Source organism: Myotis yumanensis, unplaced genomic scaffold (assembly GCF_028538775.1).
Source record: "Myotis yumanensis isolate MYYU_CA2020_CCGP unplaced genomic scaffold, mMyoYum1.0.hap1 SCAF_5, whole genome shotgun sequence".
Classification (NCBI taxonomy): domain Eukaryota; kingdom Metazoa; phylum Chordata; class Mammalia; order Chiroptera; family Vespertilionidae; genus Myotis; species Myotis yumanensis.
Window position 1 is genome coordinate 6,086,639 of NW_027223756.1, and position 21,150 is coordinate 6,107,788.

Sequence of the window (21,150 nt, forward strand, 5' to 3'; positions counted from 1 at the left end):
GGACATTGGGGAAGTGACGGCAGCCCCGAAGAAGGGGCCGCGCGGGCAGCAAAGGCCAAGGAAGCCGCGCTGGTTCTTTGATGGTCAAGTCCCCACCTGAGGGCCACCCCGTCGCTTCCTGGTGAGGGCGCTCCTCGGGCCTCTGAGCGCAGAGGACCGCGCATTTCGGGAAAACAGCCAGGAAGAGGCAGTAGCTGAGTCACCCTAGGCCCTGTCTGGAGTGTCCGTGCCCCCGCTTCGGGATCAGCGGGGTTTGGGACGGAGGGGCGGGCAGGAGCGCCGGGAGCTCCAGCTCTGTTCTTAGCCGCCCTCGCCCTCGCCCTCGCCCTTCCTCCAGCCGAGCCGCTGCAGGCAATCCCGCTGCCCGCGTACAGCGAAGGGGCACCAACCCCCGCGTTCACTGGTGGCTCCTGGCCTGGGGGAGGTGGCGGAGGAGGGGGGTGGGACTGCTACGGGGCCTCTGGGGCAGCGCCCCCGGGGTTTAGTCTCGGGGAGTTACTGGGACGCAAGGAGGGGGAGAGAGAGACCGAGGCAAAGAGACCCTTAGAGACGAGAAAGAAAACAAAAAGGACAAAAAGGAGGAGACACGGAAAGTGACACCTAGAGAGAGAGAGAGAGAGAGAGAGAGAGAGAGAGAGAGGGAGAGAGAGAGAGGGCGTCGGAGACAGACGTGGAGGAAGGAAGGGAGAGGGAGAGGGGATGTGACAAAGCGTTCGAGAAACTAAAAGCAACAGAGGACCAACTAGGTAGAGAAGCGTAAAACTGTAAAGAAAGGGGAAAGGATATAGGCACACAGCGAGCAGGAGGAAACAGAGGAAGAAGCGGAGAGGCCGGAAGTACGAAAAGTTTTTAAAAGACAGAGAGGGAGGATGGTAAAAGGAAAAGGCAAGAGGAAATGCATGTTCACTGACGCTTGGAGTGTGTTTGTTGGTGTGGGAAGGGGCCTCGCGCTGCCAACCCCGCGATCCCCAAACTTCCTGCTTTTGAGCCCAGGTAAAGCTGGGGGGGCCGGGCCTGGACTTGGGGTTCTGGGCGTTCCTGGCGCCACCCCCCTCTGGTCCGCAGAGGCTGCAGTGATGTCACATGACGTCACGCGCTACCTGTGGCCCCACGCAAGCTGAAAGAGAGCTAGTGTCCTGGGGTTGTGCGTGGGAATAGTCCCCAGAGCCGAGCTTTGGGGGCCCAGGATGCTCACCGGCTCCCTCTGCGCACAGATCCCCGGCAGCCGGCCCGTGGGCCCTGCCCTGGGCCTCTCCGAGGTCTCACCGGAGAGAGTGGGAGAGAGTGGGCTGCAGTAGCTTGCGGGCTGGGGGTGGAGCGGCTCCGAGCTGCCGGACACTCGAGGTCACCGTGCCCGCCACCCTCTACGTGGATTTGACCTGGAGCGGCCCTTCGCTCCCCACCTCTGGCGCTGGTCATACCTCTGGGCCTCGAGGGCCCGTCTCACGTGCACCCCGTCCCGCGGGCACCCAGACCGAGGGCGGCCGGCGCGCACTGACCTGCACCGCGGCTCCTCCGCGGGGCCCGAGCTGGGGTTCGAGCTGAGGCGAATACGGACGAACCTTGGAGAAGTGGACTCGCCCCGCACAGCGCGGCTCGGCCTCCTCCGCCGTAGGAGTGGGGCACCGGCCGGGGGTCGCCGAACGTTATTGGAACGAAAACGAAATAAAAGCGGCGTTTAGTGAAATAGCTAACTTTTTTTATTAAATAAAATGACTTAAATAAAAGAACGGAGAGGAGTGGGCCCTGCCTAAGCGCAGGGCTGCCCCAAGCCCCTGGCGCTTCCCCCAACCACCCGGTCGGCCGCCCCTCCTCCAGAGACCCCCGCCGGGGAAGCAGGTGGCCGGGTTCAAAAAAAAAAAAAAAAAGCCGAAACTTTTATTATTTACACGTTTGGGCAAAAGTACAAAGTATAATACAGGCGCCCGGCCCAGGGGTGCGGGCGCGGGGCGGAGAAACGTAAGGCGCTTTCTTTGTCGGGCCCGGGCCTGGGGCGGGACTGGGCGCGGGGCGGGGGCTCGGATTGTGCAGCCGCGCGGAGCCCGGGCCCAGCCCCCCTCCGCGGCCGGCGAGGCTGCGGCTGCGCCCCGGGGCCTCCTCGAGCTTGGCGGCCCCTTCCCGTCTCGGCCTCGGTTCCCCCCCAGCCCGGCTGGGGGCCCGAGGCGCCCCACTGCGTGGGGGTGGCGATCCTCGGCGAGCGTGTGCGCTGGGAGCTCACACCAGAGAGGTGACGGCGGGCACTTTGGCGCTGTCCTCCTCCCAGGGCTGCAGGTTCTGCAGGGCGAAGAGCGACGAGTTGTGCAGACAGAGCGGGTCCGGCTGGATGGAGTCGTTGAGGCTCTTTTGGAAGGCGTCGTGCTGCAGCTGCAGCATGAGCCGGCTCGCCTGCTGCCGCTCCGCCTCCCGCTCCTCCGCCGTCTGCCGCCTGCACCGGGGGAGGGAGAGGGACAGCTCCGTCAGGCACCCGGCACCGCGCGGCCGCCGGCGGGGCTCCAGCCCTCCCGGGAGCCGAGGCAGCCGGGAGCCTCGAGGCGCAGAGCCGGGCTGCTTCCCGCCCGCGCCGTGTGCGGGGGCCGGCGCGCCCCGGGGGTGGGCCGGGTCTTGTTTTTGTTGTGCGCCGGGCTGTGGCCCAGAGGGCACTCCGCCCGCCCACCTGCACGCCCGCGTACTGTGGCGGCGCCAACAACAAAGATTGTTTCTTTTGCGGGGACGAGCTCAGCCGTACGCGTAACTGACAGGGCCCCACAGGCAGCCGGGTCACTGGGCTCCGTGAGTGGCCGGGCGGGGTCCCCAGGCGGGGTCAGCCTCAGCCAGTTCTCCCAGGGCCTGTCTGGAACCCCTGTTTCGGGACCGCTTCGCTGTTCACGGGTTGGATGCAAACAGGGATCCGATAGGCGCAGGGCTGGAGTCGGGACTGGGAGCTGGAGGGGAACCCAGAACTCGCGCGGATTGTCGGAAATCCGAGAGGACCAGCGGGGGGAGGGTGGGCGAAGGGCAGTGCGAGAGGACCCCGGGGGTGTTGGGAGAGGCAGGTGGGAGGCAGGAGACGAAATAAAACGAAAGGAATTGGAGAGGCGCAGGACAGCGACACGGGAATGGCCACGGAGGAGACGCCGAGGCGCGGAGAGTGGGGAGGAGGACGGAGTGTGGGGAGGAGGACGTGGGCCGGCGGGAAGGAGGGACGGGAGGTTAAGATCCGGGGAGGCGGGTCGGGTGGGTCTGGGGAGGCGCGGCCTGGCCGGGCGGATAGGGGTAGCGCCGGCTGCGCAGAGCGGGAGGCCGCGGCGTGGGGAGGGTGCAAGGCGGGCGCAAGGTGGGCCGGGCCGGGCCTCTCTCACCGCCACTTGGTCCTCCGGTTTTGGAACCAGGTCTTGACCTGCGCGTCCGTCATTTTGAGGGACTTGGCGAGCGCCGCCCTCTCGGCCGAGGCCAGGTACTTCTGGCGATGGAAACGCTTTTCCAGCTCACAGATCTGCACCCGAGAAAAGGACGTGCGCGGCTTCTTACGCTTGGGCGGCGTCCTGTTCTGGTACGGGTGGCCGATGCGCCGGGTCACCGTGAAGGGCGTGAGCGCCGCCGCGGCTGCGGAGACACACGAGGCCCCCTGAGGCCCAGCCCAGTTCCACTGCCGTTCGGGCCCCGCGAGGACCCCGTGCCGCCCGGTGGGGCGCAGAATGCTCCGCTATTTCGTTGGTCCCGCGTCTCCAGCGGCACCGAGCCGCTTGGGAGATGCCCCCCTATTCCCTGGGCACAGGTTTATCTCCCCGAACTCCCTGGTTTCCCTCCCCCCTGCGGCTGCCCGGGGCCCTGGGCGCCGAGGCCTTCGCCGCGCTGGGGCCTCCGGAATCGCTTCCCGGAGCAGAGGACACAGGGCGCGGCGCCTCTAGCCCCGGGAGGGCCGAGGCCCGGTCTGTTCACCCGCCCTGCTCACCTGTAAAGCGGTCTTTCACGAAGCGGCGGCTGCTCTCCATCCATGGGAAATTGAGACCGCCTAGGCTGGAGACCGCGGGCACGGAGGGCATGGCGGGCAGCGCGCTGGGCAGAGGCGGTGGCACGGCTCCGGGCAGCGGCCTGTGTGCTGGCACCCGGATCACGCCGGCGGGCGCCAGGCTCAGGTTGACACTGTAAGATCCCGCGTCCTCGAAGGGCGCGCCGAGACCCGCAAAGGAGGCGGGCAGCGAGGGGTACGTGGCGCCCGGACGGCCCCCCGGGGGCGCTCCCAGGTAGCTGGCGCCGTCGGGGCCCCGCGGGGCTGGTGCGCTGTCCTGGTCCGGGCTGTTGAGGATCTGGTCGATGCCGAAGCTGATGGGCTCGTGCGGGTGCGGGGTCTGCGCGCTGGCGGGCGCCTCCATCCTGGGCGGGTGGAAGGGCTGGGCTGGGCTGGGCGGGGAGGCTGCTGGGGCCCCGTCACGGCGCGGCCATGGAGCGCCCGGCGCCTCTCGTCGCACTGAAACTTTGCCAAGAGTGCGCGGGCCCGACAGGCTCTGTGTCATCTTTCTTGAACCGAACCTGGAGTTTCCGCTGCTAATTCCTCTCCCGCCGCAGCCATTGGCTGCGATCAACAAGCCTCTCTCCTCCCATTGGCTCTCGGCTTTCAATAAAGGCCTAATTCATGGAAATAGGAGCTTAGGGACTGTTCCAAGGTGACATCATTTTAACAAACGAACAATAGGTCAAATTTATTAGCCGGGATAATGGGCGGCGGATATTAGCGCCCGAACCGCAGCCTCCCAAGCCCGAAATCTAACGAAGCTGCAATTAGCAGACGCTCCCCGCTCCTCCCGACCCGGCCGCTTCCCCGCCGCAGCTCGGGGCCGGTCTGGGCGCTCGCTCTCCTGATGAAATTCTCTTTTGCTGAAGGGGTTTTCGTTTTCTTCCCAATTTTTTCATCTGAGCAAAAACCAAACCCTATGAATCCTTTCCATCACAATGGAGTTGCAACCCCGGGACGACCCTGCAGATCCGTGGACGCATCTTGGACACTCCAGCGCCGCGGGAGCAACGAAAGGGGCGCGCCCCGGGGTGCCAGCTGCGCGCTCCTTGCGCGCGGGGTGACGGGAGCACCACAGCGTGCTCCACGCTTCCAAGGACACCGACCCGCGTGGGCAGAATTCGCCCCCGCCTGGGCTTCGGCCGCGGCATCGCGACCACTTTGGAGACACTCCCTGGCTCCCGCCAGGCGGACCGAGGAGTGACTCACAGGTGCCCACGCGTGTCTGGCCCGGCTGGGCTAGGGACCCGGGGTGGCCCGGTGGGGAACGGGGATCCGGCCCCTCGAAATTCGTTGCAAGATGGTCGGGACTGTTAGTCGCGCGTGGGGACCCGCCCGTGGCGCAGCAGGTGTGGGGACCTAGGGTTCCCAAGGGGCCAGGGCGGGGGTTGCGAATATTTAGGGCAAATAGCGGGATTTCTTGGGGTAAGGAGAGCGGTGAACTCCTCCCGCTCCAGTGCAGCCCGGGCGCTGGAACCACTCCCTGCTTTGCTCGCGCCCTCGGGGGCTGAGGGGCAGGCCGAGGGGCAAGGTGGACAGGCCGCTCGCGGGGCGGTCACCCCCACGCCAGCCTCCGCTGTCTCCCCTGGGGGAGACCTGCAGAATCGTTCTCCACCCGCTAGTTCTTAAACGGCTGGGTGCAAACTCACTGCTACACCCCAGGTCAGGCCTCTCCCTCATGCTCCCGCCTGGAGGACTTGGGGAGAGGTCGGCCAGGAATGAGTTTAAATCCGGGCCGGTCTCTTCCCAGCTGAGTAACCTTGAGCAAGTGACTCCATGCCTTTCGGCGTTGGTTTGCTCATTTGTAAAAAGAGCAGCGCGTGCATTGCGGGATTGTCTGAGCCGGGAGTGAGGCATTGAGGGCGCAGGGCTGGGACTGGCACACAGTAGGCACCCAGCCAGCAGCTGTGCCTGACCCCTCCCCCCCCCCCACGTGATGGTTGATGGATGATTCTTATTATTCTTGTTTATTTGTTTGCAGTTTGATTTTATTTGCGGAAGCTCTGCATCTTGGGGAGAAGGATGGTTTTGTCTCCCGTGGGGTCAGTCTCAGAGGGTCAGGAAGGGCAGGAGGCCGCCTGTGGGGGATTCTTCCTAATCATCCGCCTGGACAAAGGGGAGGCCTCAGAATTCGGGATCTCCAGGCCTGGGGCCCTGCGGCAGGGCCCCGCTGGCTGAGCGGCCTTGGGCAAGTCTTTACCTCTCCTGGAGCCTCAGTATTGGGTGGGAAGAAGGAGGCGCTGGCAGCCTGGGGCGGGGCCTCCGCCACTCCCTCCAGGGACAGACACCTGCAGATGGAGTAGAAGGCCAGGCCTCCGCTTCTAATTCTGGCTCTGACTCTGGTGGGAGTGGGGGGCTGTTGGGCCCCTCATTGCCCCTCCTGGAGCCTCGTTTTCCTTATTTGTGGCACGGAAAGGGTAAGCTACCCCCAGGGTGGCTGTGAGAAGTAAATGAGATGAAGCGTCGCCCGTGAGAAGCGGGCGGTTAGATAACAGTAACTTCAATGCCAGCAGCCAGCTGCGGGAGGTGGAGAGCGTGGTGTGTGCCAGGCAGGAAGGGGCACTGGCTTGCTCCTCACAAGAACCCTGTGAGGAAAGGACCATTACTGATACCGCTTTTTACCTGAAGAGGGAACTGGGGGTCAGGGAGCTCAGGGGACTCCCAAGCCCCACTCAGGGGCCTCACCAGTTTCCCCGCCCTCCTGGCTTCCAGAGCCCTGGGTCCAGGCCTGTCCTTGCCACTTCCTGGTCTGTTCAGTTGGGATAAGGAGGCCCGCCCCACGAGTATGTGGGCACAGAACTGGGGAGACGCTGTGGGTGGGGTGGACGACAATGCTCCCAGGGCATGGAGAGTAGCCCAGTGCTCAGAATTGGATTCCCACCTGTTTACCAGCTGTGGGTTCAAGGAATTATCCATCCCCCTTGTGCCTCCGTTTCCCCGTCGGGTAAAGCGACAGGACCCACGTCATGGGATTACATGAGCTCTTCCGGTGAAAGCATTCGGCACAGGAAAAGGGTGGCTGTCTGAGGCCCCGGGTGGCTGTCTGAGGCCTGGGGTGGCTGTCTGAGGCCTGGGGTGGCTGTCTGAGGCCCGGGGTGTCCGTCAGGCGGAAGTAGGCACGTGGGGCCAATGGTCACAAACCCTCTCCTTCCTGACCCAGACAGAGCAGAGCAGTCAGGAAGGGGAGTAAACGGGCAGCCACGATCCCTGGGACAGTGGTTCTCAAAGTGTGTTCCCAGGCCAGTGGCAACCTCACCTGGGAGTTTATTAGGCACATTCTTGGACCCCCGCCCAGACCCACTGAATGAGAAACGGGGGGTCGAGCTCAGCAATCTGAACTTAACAAGCCCTCCAGGTGATTCGGGTGCTCATTCAAATTGGAAGCCAGTGCCAGAATATTGTCCGTCCCATCCGTTTTCAAATTCATGGCTAGAACGCCGTGGAATATTCTCTCATCGTTTGAAACTCTCACATGATCTGAGTTCATGTCGTCTGCAGTTCCGTCTCAGTGTCACTCAGTTGGGCCTTAGGTCTGTCTTAAAAGACATTTATTTCATTATTTTCTTTTTTAATGTTTCAGGAGTGTTTTGATTTTTTTTAAAGTAATTTCTTCTCTGTTGAAGTGAAAATTTAGTTCATTTAAAAAGTCTTTGTTTTTTTTTTTTAAAATAAACATATTTAAGGTCATAAATTTACCTCTAAGCAGTTTTTGGCCAAATATTCTTTGATGCGTACTAGGTGTTCCTGAGATTGTAATTTTGCTGTCCCTGTTTACCTGCTATCAACTGAACAGTCACACACACACCTGAAAAATTAATTCTAAGAACTGGGACCAGATCGCCTGACTCCAGGGCTTCCGGGATGCAGTGCATTCTCTGCGCTTCCCAAGGAGAAGGTGGAGGAAGGATAGAGCTGTTGGAGGCCTCGCTGGGAGTCAGATGGGAGGGGAAGAAGGAGGTAGGGGTGAAAGGCAGATGCTGGCATTTCCAGCTATGCCCATGGCATGTGCAGGAGGCTCGCTGCCACTGACATCCGGTGTGACTTGAACTCAATTTCCCTGCCTGTAAAATGGGGTAGAGGTTGAGTCAGGGCTCTTAAATGTATTTGGATCTGCAACCCCATTTGAAAGATTGATGACAATGTTATGGACAACCTCCAGAGACAAAGACCAAACACACGACTCGGTGCACATGCCATCCACAGGTCGCTCACCTGCCCACCTTCCGCTCTTTACTCACACGCCCTGGTGAGGAGCCTCAGGGGCCCTTGCAGTTCTCACGATGGAAGGCTCTAGACACCTGCTGAAATTTATCTCTGACTCACTCATTTAGTCAACAAATATTCATCACTGAACACCTATTCAAATTTTCTGAACCACACCCGAACGTTGGGCCTCGGTTTCCCCATCTGATAGTGGAGTAATAAGTGTGAGGTCACCAATGGGTGGGCTGGGGGAAGAACCTTCCAGAGGTCAGAGGACGGCAAAGGCCACCTGGTGCTGTGTGCTTCCCAGGGCCCACCGCCCACCCCCCGCAAAACACAATTCATGAGACTTAAAGGACAGTGGTCTAGGGGAGTGGTCAGCAAACTCATTAGCCAACAGAGCCAAATATCAACAGTACAATGATTGAAATTTCTTTTGAGAGCCCAATTTTTTAAACTTAAACTATATAGGTAGGTACATTGTTATTAACTTAATTAGGGTACTCCTAAGGCTTAGGAAGAGCCACATTCAAGGGGCCAAACAGCCACATGTGGCTCTTGAGCCGCAGTTTGCCGACCACGGGTCTAGGGGAGTGAGTCCCTTGCCAGGGCCACGCAGTGGGAAGGCTGGAGCTGGGACCTGAACTCAGGACTGTCATGTCTGCAAAGCCCATGTTTTTCACTTTATGTCTTTTTTTTTTTTTTTTTTTTTTTTTTTTTTTTTTATTTAAATCTTTATTGTTCAGATTATTACATTTGTTCCTCTTTTTTCCCCCCATAACTCCCCTCCTTCCAGCTCCCACCCCACCCTCCACCCTCACTCCCCACCCACTGTGTTCATCCATAGGTGCATGATTTTTGTCCAGTCACTTCCCGCATCTCCCACACCCCTTTTTCCCCCAAGAATAGTCAGTCCATTCCCTTTCTATGTCCCTGATTCTATTATAATCACCAGTTCATTCTGTACATCAGGTTATTTATTCACTTGATTCTTAGATTCATTTGTTGATAGATGCATGTTTGTTGTTCATAATTTGTATCTTTACCTTTTTCTTCTTCTTCCTCTTCTTAAAGGATACCTTTCAGCATTTCATATAATACTGGTTTGGCGGTGATGAACTCCTTTAGCTTTTCCTTATCTGTGAAGCTCTTTATCTGACCTTCAATTCTGAATGATAGCTTTGCTGGATAAAGTAATCTTGGTTGTAGGTTCTTGGTATTCAGCACTTTGAAAATTTCTTGCCATTCCCTTCTGGCCTGCAAAGTTTCTGTTGAGAAATCAGCTGACAGTCGTATGGGTATTCCCTTGTAGGTAATTGAGCCTCTTTCTCTTGCTGCTTTTAAGATTTTCTCTTTGTCTTTTGCTCTTGGCATTTTAATGATGATGTGTCTTGGTGTGGTCCTCTTTGGATTCCTTTTGTTTGGGGTTCTCTGCGCTTCTTGGACCTGTAAGTCCATTTCTTTCACCAGGTGGGGGAAGTTTTCTGCCATTATTTCTTGAAATAGGTTTTCAATATCTTGCTGTCTCTCATCTTCTGGCACTCCAATGACTCTGATATTAGACCGCTTAAAGCTGTCCCAGAGGCTCCTTACACTATCTTCACACTTTCGGATTCTTTTTTCATTTTGCTTTTCCAATTGGGTGTTTTTTGTCGAATCTTTGGTTTGATTATTGTACTCCTCTGGTCTGCTATTGGGTATAATATTCTTTATTTCAGTCCGTGTATGCTTACTTTCTAATTTCTTTATCGTAGCATCGAGGGTCTCATTAGTTTTCGTGAGGTTCTGCACAAATTTATGGCAAGCCCTCAAAATTGCGATTCTTAGCTCCATATCCTCCATTTCTGTCATGTTTTTTTGTCTCCGCATCTTTTATGCTTTCTTGGTGCACCCCCTTGTGGTCTCTGTGCGCAGTCTTGTTCTAGCCAAGCCTTAATTGTTGTAGTTAACACTAGGGGGATTTGACCCTCAGGCCGGCTGGCTATAGTAATCAGCTGTGCGGAAAACTCTGTCTTCTGGGGAGGCGCTAATCCAGCCTTTGCCTGAGGCGATCAGCAAATGGCTGTGCGCAGGCTTTGGGCGGGGCGGGATCAACAGGGCGGGCGGAGGGAGCAGTTATGGCCACGCTCAGTCCCGTTCCCAGAGGCTCTGCTTCTCAGAACCCCGGCAGCCGCTGCAAACCTCGGAGAGAAAGCTGCCCTCAGGTTCCAACTGATGCCGGGTAATCCCGCTTCTCCCGTTTGAGTCTGGGTCCCTAGAGACTCGCCCGGATCTGGAGCCCAGAGTCTGAGACTCAGTCCCGACAGAAAACGACAACCGCGCCCTCAGCCACCAGCCCGCTTTCGCGCGCACCTCGGTACCTTTGTATTTTCCACACTGCGCCGCCTCTGAGCCTCGATTTGCTGTTCTCTTTCCTTCTAGTTGTAGAGTCTCTCTTCAGCCAGCCTTCCTGTGGTTCTGGGTGATGTCCGTTCAGTCTTTTAGTTGTATTTTTGAAATGGTTGTTTGCGGCAGCGGTCTCCGGTGTTTACCTACGCCGCCATCTTGGTCGACCTCTCTTTCACTTTATGTCTTATCCCCATTTCGCCTCTGGGAGCAAGACCCAGTCAGGAAGGAAAACCGTGGAGGGTCTGGGTGAAGGAGCCCAGGAGTGGGGTGAGGCTGGCCATGGTGGGGCTCACTTGTCCCCCCACTTCACAGCGGGACAGTGTTGGTGGCATTTGATTGCATGTCCTGGGCTGGGCCCGGGGTCTGGCCCACCGGAGGGTCACCGAGGGTCTGTGGTATTAAACCAGAACACACAGCAGGTCAGCCGAGGGGATAAAGGGGATGAGGAAAGGGTCCCACGTGTGTCCGGGAATTCACCTGTACTCAGCCCAGCACTCACTCCCCCAGCTCCATGAAGACCCAGGTCAGCCATGGCCTCTCTGCCCAGCCTCCACTGCGGCCCCCCCTCCCCCACCCCTGTTGGTTTTCGTCCTTGCTCTTGTGGCCTTTGGGACCTAGATCTTATTTATCCTGCTCACCGCTCTCCGAGGGCAGAGCCTTTGTCTCACTCACGCTTTCTCAGTGACAGGTGAATGAGTGAACGAAAGCTTTCCAGGATCCTGGTGCTGAGTCAGACCCGGCCTGGCCTCGTGGGTGCAGCCTGGCAGGGAGGCGGGCAGCCGCCTGGGGAGCTGGCCATGGGCTGGGGGTGTAAGCCGAGAGGGGGGAGGGAGGAGATCCCTTTCCCTGTGGGCCCGGCTGGTGGGAGATGCTGAGGGCGTGAGCAGGGACCCCAGGCAGGAAGCGGCGTGTGCAGGTGGCAGGGATTGGCCGGTGCATGAGCAGGCCCACGCCGTGGGCCTCCAAGCCCATCTCGTGCCCCGTTGTTTGCTTCCCCCACTCAGCAGCCATTTTTCCCGCTTTGTGTTCTACAACTTTCCTCTCTTCCTGACAGATTTCTCTACTAAATTTGACTTCGTTTCAACACTTTCGTTGGGCAAATTACATTAAGATGGATGTTGCAGGTACCCTTTATGGTTTATTTATCGTGATACTGTTTGTATCTCACGCTTATAAATAACTTATGTTATAGCTTTTGTTTGTGGAAATGTAACTTACATATTTTATTACGCTTTCTGTAAACCTCAGAAAGAATCCTGTCAGGGAAGCGCTCGTATCAGCAATCCAGACTATGGGACGTAAAAATCGACACTAACATTATTTTTTAATATGCCAAGGAGGCAGGTTACTCTTGCTGTAGTTTGAAAGGTTTGCTGTCATCGTAAACTTGCACCTCAATAAAACATTAAAAAGTCTCAAGAATGATTTTATAAAGTTCACGGAGGAGGAGGAGTAGGTGGCAGAATCCACAGACACAACACACCAGGGGCCCGGGTATTGGACTGGCCTTACTTGGGGGTGGGGGGAGGGAGCCACATTTGAGGGTCCCAAAGGGTTCCAGATGCATCCCCCCCTGCCCAACTGTCCCCAAAGCCTGACTGTGAGGACCTAGTTTAAGGGATTAAGGTGGAAAAGAAAGGAATTTTGGAGTCAGGCTGACCTTTGAATCCTGGCTTGTCCACTTTTTAGCTATGTGGCCTCAGGTCAAATTTTCAGACTCAGTTTTCTGATCTCTAAAATGGGGATATTTACTTGACCTTCTTATTGGGAAGCATCCTATATAATAAAAGGCCAGCGACCATAACAGCGTAATGACTAGAACAACCGATCAACCAGTCACTATGAGGTGCATTGACCATCTCTGGGTCCCTCCCCCCATCCCGCAGGCTCTGATCACTGGATGGCCAATGGGGAACCATGGGAAACCAGGGTGGGTGTAGGCAATGGGGCGGGGCGGGACTGGGGACTGGTGAATGGGCAGAAGATGGCCCTGATCGCAGGCTAGGCCTAGGTACCCTACCCACGCACGATTTCATGCGCTGGGCCTCTAGTTAAATTTAAATGAGACAGCAATTTGCAAAGCTAGGGAGGTGTGCACACTAAATGATTGTGGTTCTAATGATTTAATGTTTGACTTGAAACTTCCACTTTCTCCCTTTCCCCTCCTCCCCAGAGGAGCTGAGTTCTCTCAAATGCTGCCTCCGCCTCCCCCAAACTGCTGGGCTGGCCCCATGTACATAAGGTTTCCCCAGTTTCTCTCACCAAACCGATCCTGTTCTTCATCTCATGCTCAGCTCTCCTGGTAGTTCACCCCTCACTGACCTCAGCTGATGGCCCATGCCAGGCCAGTTTTGCCCAGAAAGAGACTCCAGTACCACAGTGCAAAGGCACTCTGAGGTGGGAGGTGCACTCAGAGAGTGGGGGGAGCTCGGGGCCAAGCCGAGAGGGCTTTCTGGGCTGCCCAGGCCATCACGCAGTGTGGGGGGGGCCTTGTGCTCCCCCCTCCCCAATCCTAGAGAAGCCTGATTAGAACGAACAGAATGGAAACATCCAGAATACAGCTTTCTGGAGGGTTAGGTTCTGAAGTTAGTGTAGAAGGAAAAAATGAGCGAAGTCAGAACACCTTCAAACTGTTTCTTGCTTGAGCATCAGCTGAAGCAGTTGGCTTGGCCTAGGGCCCCAGGATACAGGAATGACACGACACACGCTTGCGCATCAGAACATCAGAAGGATGAGGTGACCCGCAGAGGCCTGCACCTCACTTGGGGCCATCTGCTTGTTACCTGCCCTCCCCCCGCCCCGCCCCCCCTCCCCCAGGAACCGCCCGCCCTGTTTATTTCTTCCTGTTGTTGAATCTGAGCATGTTAGCTGCTACCTGCGCCTCTGATCGGATTAGAGCTGTAATAGATCCACTTAGCGCTCTTTTGGGGAGGAGGCCGCACACGTTCGGGCGCGCCCCTGAGTGCTGGCTTTACCCGTAGGACACGGTGTCCCACAGAGAACTCCCACACGGGCTCCAGGTTCCCCCAGGAGCCCACTGCCCTCGCCCAGGCAGACCTTGGCAGGCCGGGGGGCGGGGCCCAGTTCCCCATTGGTGGGGGATGAATGCGCAGCGTGGGTTCCTGAGATGTCCCAGCTTCCCCACTCCCCACTCCCCTTAGGAAGGGTGCAGATGGAACTGATCTCCCCAGGGGAAACCAGGACTCCAACAGGTTTCAAGGGAGAAACTTGCAGCTCCGGCCAGAGAAGAGTGGTGGCAGGAAGTGTAGAAGGGCTCCATGCCCACCCCGTGCTGCCCCCCCGTGTGGGGGTGAGCTGATCTAGGACTTCAGTGAGTAGACACAGCAAAGGCGATGGGCACCTGAGACTGGTGACGAGGGGTGACTTCCAGGGTGCGCTCTCTGGCTCCTCTTGCCTGCTCTGCTGGAGCTGCCTCCGTGAGCGGCCCCTGAGGAGGTCCATTTGGCAAGGCGCTGAGGCTCTCAATCCCCCAACCCATGAGGAACTGACTCCTGCTGACTCCACCGATGAGCACAGGAGCAGACCCTTTCCCTTGAGCCTCGGGGTGACGGCAGCCCGGCCACCAACCACACGTGCACCTGTGAGTCAGACCCTGGAGTGGCGAACCAGCAACTACCAGGCGCTATGACCGGGCTGGAATCCTGCCTGTGTCAGCCATATACCACCTCTGAGTCCCAGTTTCCTCCTCCCAGAAGTGGGAACGCTCCTGCCTCCTCCCGGGCTGCCGTGAGGACTAAGGGAGATAAGGCAGGTCAGGGCCCGAGATTCTCAGTAAACGTTTGCAGAGTCCGTGCTGAGCCTGTGCCTGCTGCCTGCACTGGGCTCCAGTGGCCAGGCCTGAGGGTCCCCGAGAGCAGCTCCCCAAGGCCAGGGCGGAGCCTTCCCTGGCTGGTGTGAAACCACAGGTGACCTTTGGTGCAGGAGAGAAAAGCAAGGGCACTTTGCTATTTTCTTGTGAGAATTTACCTGCAAAGGATACTGTGCTTTTCGACACGACTTCTGTAAAGAAACCAGTGCCGGACTGGGACAGGCCTTCTGCGAAGCATTTCTGTGGGGTGGGTTTGAGATGATAACCCCTGAGAAACAGAACTTCTCGAATCACCCTTCTGCAAACAGCGGATGTTTTATAAAGTTCAGCATTTGCCTCCTCCAGGAAAACTGCATTTCTCACTAATAAAATACAGTGTAAGGCCGACACCACTGAATAGGCGAAGGGGCCCTGTCTGTAACATACTTTTCCCGATTCCTGGGTTCACACATGGAAGACAGACATTTAGAGCTAAACTGGGGTGACTTTGCTTTCATGTGACAAGCCTGTTATAAAATTCCTATCGAGAACGGTTTCCAGAAACACTGGTCTGAGAAACGAGATTATAACAGGAGCCTGTGGATGTTCTTCATGGGAAGCCAGCCTTTCACGTCTCATCAGAAGCAAAGGGCACAATATTTATGACGAGCCTGGGCCCGAGGACAGAGCAGTGAGACCCGAAAACCATCCGACAGTGGTACCCCACATTAACAGCCGAGCTACCTCCCTCGTAAACTGCAAAGGCTCCTCCTGTCCCGGGAGTGGGCCGGTTGCGATCCCCACGGTCATGCGTTTCTGTGGAGGGATGGAAGCCAACTATTCCTCATCGCCTGGAAATCTGAACTCTGGTACTAGAACCAATGCCCAAGAAGGCAGCGCTGCTTCGAATATACATTTTAATTAGACACCCCCAGCTTCTTAAAGACTAAACTGAGGCGGAGGCCGGGCGCTGGCACCACCCGGGAGTTCCGGCTGGGGCGGCCTGGCTCCTCCTGCAGAAATATCTCTGCAGGCAGTAATTGCACAGCTTAATTCTTCTAGACTGAACCACTTCAGATTTATGCCAGTGAAAAGCAAACGTTGTTTGTAAGTCATTTAATTGTGTTACTGTCTCTCAACTTTATCAGATGCTGCTGAGGCGGAGAGGCTGTGCAGTGCCGGGGCTGCCTCCGAGAGCTCCCACTGCTGCTGCTTCCAGACCCATAACAAACGGCTAACATCACAGAATCGGGTGGGATTTGTCTCAAGTGGGATCCATGGTGAAGGCTGCATCTCCAACAAATCCTCTGCCTTGATTGCAGAACCATTAACTAGTACACACTGAGGCGCAAACCTGGTTTATTATGTTCTTTGGTTAAATATCGTTTCTACACCCTTTCAGAGCATTATAAGAACAAAGATAACAATCTTTTATAGAAAGGCAGAAACACTTTTGCTTTTTCAGAGCAAAGAATGAATTTACATTGTGCACTATATAAATTCTTATAATCAGGCCAGACTTATAAAAAGGTAGGGCTTTTGTTGTTGCTTGCTTTGAAAAATAGATTTCCCTGGGCTAGCCAGCATCGCTGTCGGGGCCCGGACCACAGTCTCTTGGTGCAGGCTCTCGGCACGTGTCAGCTCATCATGTCCAGACTGCACGGGTCGGCGCTGCCGTCGCTGCGCAGCGCCTCTGCCACGTCTCTTCTGAACACGGACAGGTTCTGGGTGAACCTGTGGGAAGAGGAGACAGGCCCCGCGGCGGCAGGGCTGGGCTGCAGAACCTCGGGTGATGACGCCTCGGTGGAGTCAGGACCCTGGAGAGGGCCCGAGGTCCAGCCTTCCTCTGACTCTCACCACCACACCTTTCCCTCCCAGAAAGCAAGGGTTACACCCAAACACTGACCACTCTGAGGGGGGAATTTCGTGGCTACACTATTTAAAAATTGTTTTTAAAAAAGTTGAATTACACATCGATGTTATAAAGCATATAAAGAAAATGCTGAAGCTGTTGTGCCAAGCACTGGGTTGAGTTTATATACAAATTCATTTAATCATCACAAGTCTTCCCAAAGGCAGGTATTAGTATACTCATTTTACAGATGAGAAAACAGAACTTAGTGCTTCAAAAAAGGGGACACACACACACACAAAAGATTTAAAAAAAAGGTGTCACTGGGTTGCTGTGTTCAAATCGGGGCTCTACCACTTCTTAGCTGGGTGACCTCAGATGACTACATGGTGGCCAATATGAGTAGCTACCCCACGGGAATGTGGAAGTGAGAATTTATTGAGCCCACGGAGACAATGCCTGAGAGAGCTCAGCAGAGTGGGTGTGGGAAACAGCCAGTCTGGCCCGCTAGTGCACCGGAAGCGGAAGTGAGGAGAGCGGTCTGACACCATCTCACACGTGCTCATGAGGTGGCGCTCAAATTCCCCAGCCCCAGGGGAAGCAGGCCCCAGCCCCCCCCCCAGGCACCGAGGGCTCCCCACTCAGTAACTCTTCTGCTGGCTTCACAGGTGGCCCTTTCTGCCTGACAGGGCATCTTGGCCTGGAACAAAGGAAGGTGCCCACAGAGCCCACCCATTGGCCTTGAACTGGCCTTTCTCACTGCCATGCAGCCTACAGAGGTCGGGGAACGTGGAAGTTGGAGTCGGCCTGACCTCAGAGCAGTGCCCAGGCTGGTGGCTCCCAGACATACTGTGGCTACTGGGATGGCTGATTTGCATTTCAAATGGGGAAGCCTTTGAAAGATCCCACTTTAACAACAGGATGCCACAGGCAGTTGTTTTCCCGAAAACATTTTCTTCCTCCATCACTCCTCATTGTCTATCTGCTCCACGAGAAGCTCAATTGGTTCACACATGGTACCCCAGTGCCTGGCACATAGCAGCTTCTCAATAAAAGTGTGTGCACCGAATGAAGGAATGGATGGACGAATCCAGGCACAGCTGATTCCTGGTATTTAGATCTCCTTGGCCACTTACCTGTCTCTGTTCTTGACGGACAGGTTCTGCTCCACCCCTTCCATCAGGCTCTGGAAGCACTGGGCCAGGGCCTCCTGCTTGGGGAGAGGCTGGCTGCTGATCAGGCCCGCCCTCAGCTCACTGAAATGCTGCCGGAGACAGACAGGCGTCAGAGCCCTGACTCCGGACCTGGGCCTGGGCGAGCCCCGGAGATGGCTGGGCGGCTCCATCTGCTCGGGTCCTAACTCAGAGGAGCGGTGGTCCAGGCCCACGCAGAACTTGGAGCCTTTAGAGGGAACTAGAGCAGCAGAGGCAGTCCTAGGGACAAATGGCCTCTCCTTCCTCATAAAAACCTCTCGCTGTAACTGTTCCACTGCCGCCGAGCAATCTAGGCTGATGGAGTCCTGGCTTCCTCGGGGGCCGAGCGCACGGAGGTCTCCCTGACGCTGCTCTCCACTGACCGCAGCAAGGCTGACAGGGAGGGGAGCGCTGGACTAGAAGGGCCACTGGAGGCAAGGCCCAGCTCCCAAACCTCCTGCTTTAGTGAATTGCTCCTTGCACAACTCCAGGCCTCGAGCCGATCCCCGGTCCTCTGGGTAAGGATGGGCCTGCTCTGTGGGTGGCGCCAGAGACGCTTGCCTAGCTCCTGGAGAACTTTCTGGCACGAGGAAGCTGTGCCATACCCGCTCACAAAGCAGCACAGAGCCCTTCCCCTCGGCGGGCTCTGGGGGCTTTGCACACACCGGCGCCCGCCTGTGCCGAACCCAGCTCCTAATCACTGCAACAGCCTAATTTCAGCACAAAGGCAACGCTTTGACAGTCGTGTGTTTCTGCTTCCCAGCCCAAACAGCATGATATTTAATTTCCATCATACATTAAAACAGCTCACATCAAAAACACACATAATTAATATGGAGTCAGACTAATACTTAAATACCATATATCAGAGGCATTAGACTTAAAGCGCACTGTCTTCCTGAACAAGATTGGGAATGCACAAAACTACTTATTCTTCCCTTTTATAATGATGCAGCGACTCACACCAAATAGAAAATTATTAGTTTTTCATCCCAAACCATGAAATATTGCCTCCATCAGGAAAGTATAATATTGTGATGTCATAAGCGTTTTCTAAACACTGAATTTGCCCTCATTCCCTCTCAATCATTTTAAAAGAACTGCTCTCCTTTATAGAGCTCGGATTTAAATCACAGTAACACCGCGGGAAGATGAATGGCAGCGCGACTGAATGTGGCGAAAATTGGATACTTCAGCACAGGTGAGTGATGAGACAGCTCTTCTCTTTTTGATATATTTTCTTCTTCTATTAGTTTCCTTCCAAGGCCAGGATTTCAGTTTGAATTTTAATGTGTGCGGCTGCCTCTAACCTCACGGTCTTTTCCCCGGTACTATCTTATTGTATAGACAATTCATTCTCCCGGCAGTAACGCACTGTTCCCACTGACTGCTGGGAGTCGTGGCTTCAGGAGGCAGCTCAGAGCTGGAGAGGCAGCCAGAGCGGCGGGGACACCCAGGATGGGAGGCGCCTGCTCTGGGTGGAGGGGGCTGGCCCTGCTTGGTGCTGAGGGGCTGCTGCTACCACTCGGGGCAGTAGGGATCCCAGATTTAAAAGGAGGCCAAGGAAGGAGCAAAAAGTGTTATTTCTCAGAATTTGCTTGGAAGAGGGGGAGGAGATGAGGTGAGCTTGAAGCGCTGCTGAGCAAACCAGCGCCCAGTGCGTGGGAGCGCAGGGTCCAGAAGAGCTAGTCTTGAGGCGCTTGCCTCACTAAAGACCTGAGGCTGTTGGGGAAGGCCTTCTGGGGGAACATGGCTTTGCCCCTGGGCACTCAAGGCTCCTGCTCTGGCTCAGGGGTTCCCCTGTCCTTCACTGTCACTGCCTGGCCCGGGGAGCAGCTCCTCCCCGCCCAGTGACCCCCTGCTCCGACGGCCTCCCTGCAACACACTCACCTTCTCATGGAGCAGGATGAGTCCCAGGAGAGGCCTGGAGACTGACCACTGGTTCCGGCAGTCTTCAAAGACAATGGTGTTCATGAGGACAGACATCATCTGGAAGACAGAGGCAAATGAAGACAGTGGCGCCTCGGCCCAGAGGCCCTCCAACCCCAGGTCTCTCATGGATTGTTCCTGCCTCTCAACCCTGATGTGCTTTCCCTCGATGCCAGGCCTCCAGGAGAAAGCCCAGCGCACCTCCCTTTCTGTCTCTCGTTTCACCCAAGAGGTCAAGTGATGGAGGGAAACACCTCAGAGAGAGGGAGGGATGAGACACCCTCCACGTAACCTTGGAGCGGCCCGTTTCCTGCTGGCTTGGGCTACTAAAGGCTTCCACTTGTTCTTTTGTAAAAAACACTTTTATTGACTTTTTAGAAAGAGAGGAAGGAAGAGGGAGAGCAAGAGAGAAACACTTATGTGAGAGGGAAACATCGATTGGCTGCCTCCTGCGCAGCCCCTGCTGGGGACTGAGCCCACAACACGGGCATGTGCCCGAACAGGAATCGAACCAGCAAACTTTCAGTGCGTGGGACACCCAACCCATGAGCCACACTGGCCAGGGCCCCACTTGCTCTTCATTCACGAATTCATTCACTCACACACTTCACTCCTACATGTACATCCTCATCCGTCCTCTTGAATTCAAAGTCTGCAAGACACCTAGGGGAGGAAGAACCTCTGTCCTCGAGGAGCTAGCTAGAAGCTTCCTGGAGCGACCACCCAGGAGGCAGAGGAGGAAACAGGGCTGGGGGGGGGGGCACTGTGGGGGGGAGAAAAGGAGTGGGGGAGGCGGAGGAGGGAGGAGGATGCTTCTGGGTCCCGGAGGAGAAGTCAGGGAAGACTCCACAGAGAAGGTAATGTTTATGAACTTCATAAAAATGTGTTCTAAGCAGAGAAACAGCAAAGAAAAAGGCTGAGAATGCAGGAGGTCGGGAGGCGGTACTGCAACAGTAAGGAACCCAGGGTGGCAGGAGGAGCAAGACGGGTGCCAGGCGGGAAGACATGCTGAAGAATCTGGACTTGGTCCTGATGGCACCGGGAGGCAGTCATGGGTTTGCAGCAAAAGAGAGACGTGCTCAGGTGTGTCTGGGAACGTGCAGAATATGAACTGTGCCTGTGACATTAAAGGAGGGAGGGGCTGCTGCAAAGCCCGGCAAATGGTGGTGAGGCAGCTCTGGTCGTTCCCGTGGAGCTGCTGACACGACTTCTGCCTCTTGGACTCTCTACCTCCCACCTCCAGCCCCTGTTTCCACAGCTCAAGGGCAGGGGGAATGGCAGGGGTGTGGCAAAGGCTGACTGCGCTCTGGTGACACTGGTTTCATCCTCTGGCATTTCTGCAATCCAATTTACCCCGTAATCTCAGGCAAGTGGCTGAGCCTCTCTCTCCGCGTCTGATTCATTAGCCATAAAGAGGAAAATCATAATCCAGCACAAGGAAGCTCTGAGAATCAAACGAGAGGGTGGATACAGAAGTGCTGCGAAGAGTCGATAGTGCTACAAACGTTTAAGGTATATAATCACAACAGTAATGGGCTTCTCTGCAGCTCCAAACATCCACCATTGCATCCATCATCATCATCGTCGCACTAAGGCTGGCTGCACATGAGACCTGCCAACGCAGACTGCCTGTGTGTCCGGTCTCCCCGGGGAGAGGCGAGGGCTTCGGCCTGGTGCTGAGCATCGTTTGCAGGTCACATGTTCCTATGTATAACCTAACAAGCCGCCCAAAGTCATAGAGCCACAAATTAAATTGACAAGCAAAACTAACAGATCCACGGAGACA

At 56.2% G+C, this 21,150-nt stretch overlaps 2 protein-coding genes across 3 annotated transcripts in view; both read right to left on the reverse strand.

Moving 5' to 3' along the window:
- Positions 1-1,857: 1,857 nt before the first annotated feature.
- On the reverse strand, positions 1,858-4,462 carry TLX3 (T cell leukemia homeobox 3). Its single transcript, XM_070417076.1, has 3 exons — positions 3,932-4,462; positions 3,339-3,582; positions 1,858-2,425 (listed from the first exon to the last, which is right to left on the reverse strand). Exons 1-3 carry the CDS (start codon positions 4,350-4,352, stop codon positions 2,215-2,217), a joined length of 876 nt encoding a protein of 291 aa, XP_070273177.1. The 5' UTR covers positions 4,353-4,462; the 3' UTR covers positions 1,858-2,214.
- An 11,270-nt stretch (positions 4,463-15,732) lies between these two features.
- RANBP17 (RAN binding protein 17) overlaps positions 15,733-21,150 on the reverse strand; it is a 232,699-nt gene continuing 227,281 nt past the window's right edge. For both annotated transcript variants that reach the window (XM_070414418.1, XM_070414417.1), the window contains 3 exons: positions 19,326-19,424; positions 17,379-17,506; positions 15,733-16,124 (listed from right to left, as the gene is read on the reverse strand). In XM_070414418.1, coding sequence (XP_070270519.1) covers positions 16,028-16,124; positions 17,379-17,506; positions 19,326-19,424 — 324 coding nt within the window. In that variant the 3' untranslated portion in view covers positions 15,733-16,027. The remainder of the gene's footprint in view (positions 16,125-17,378; positions 17,507-19,325; positions 19,425-21,150) is intronic.

What these genes read in the sequence shown, in the direction of transcription:
- TLX3 (XM_070417076.1), bottom strand. Translation starts at nt 4,352, where the DNA reads ATGGAGGCGCCCGCCAGCGCGCAGACCCCGCACCCGCACGAGCCCATC. An exon ending in CGTGAAAGACCGCTTTACAG is followed by an intron (nt 3,583 to 3,931) that starts GTGAGCAGGGCG and finishes GTGTCTCCGCAG; the next exon opens with CCGCGGCGGCGCTCACGCCC. An exon ending in AACCGGAGGACCAAGTGGCG is followed by an intron (nt 2,426 to 3,338) that starts GTGAGAGAGGCC and finishes CCCCCGGTGCAG; the next exon opens with GCGGCAGACGGCGGAGGAGC.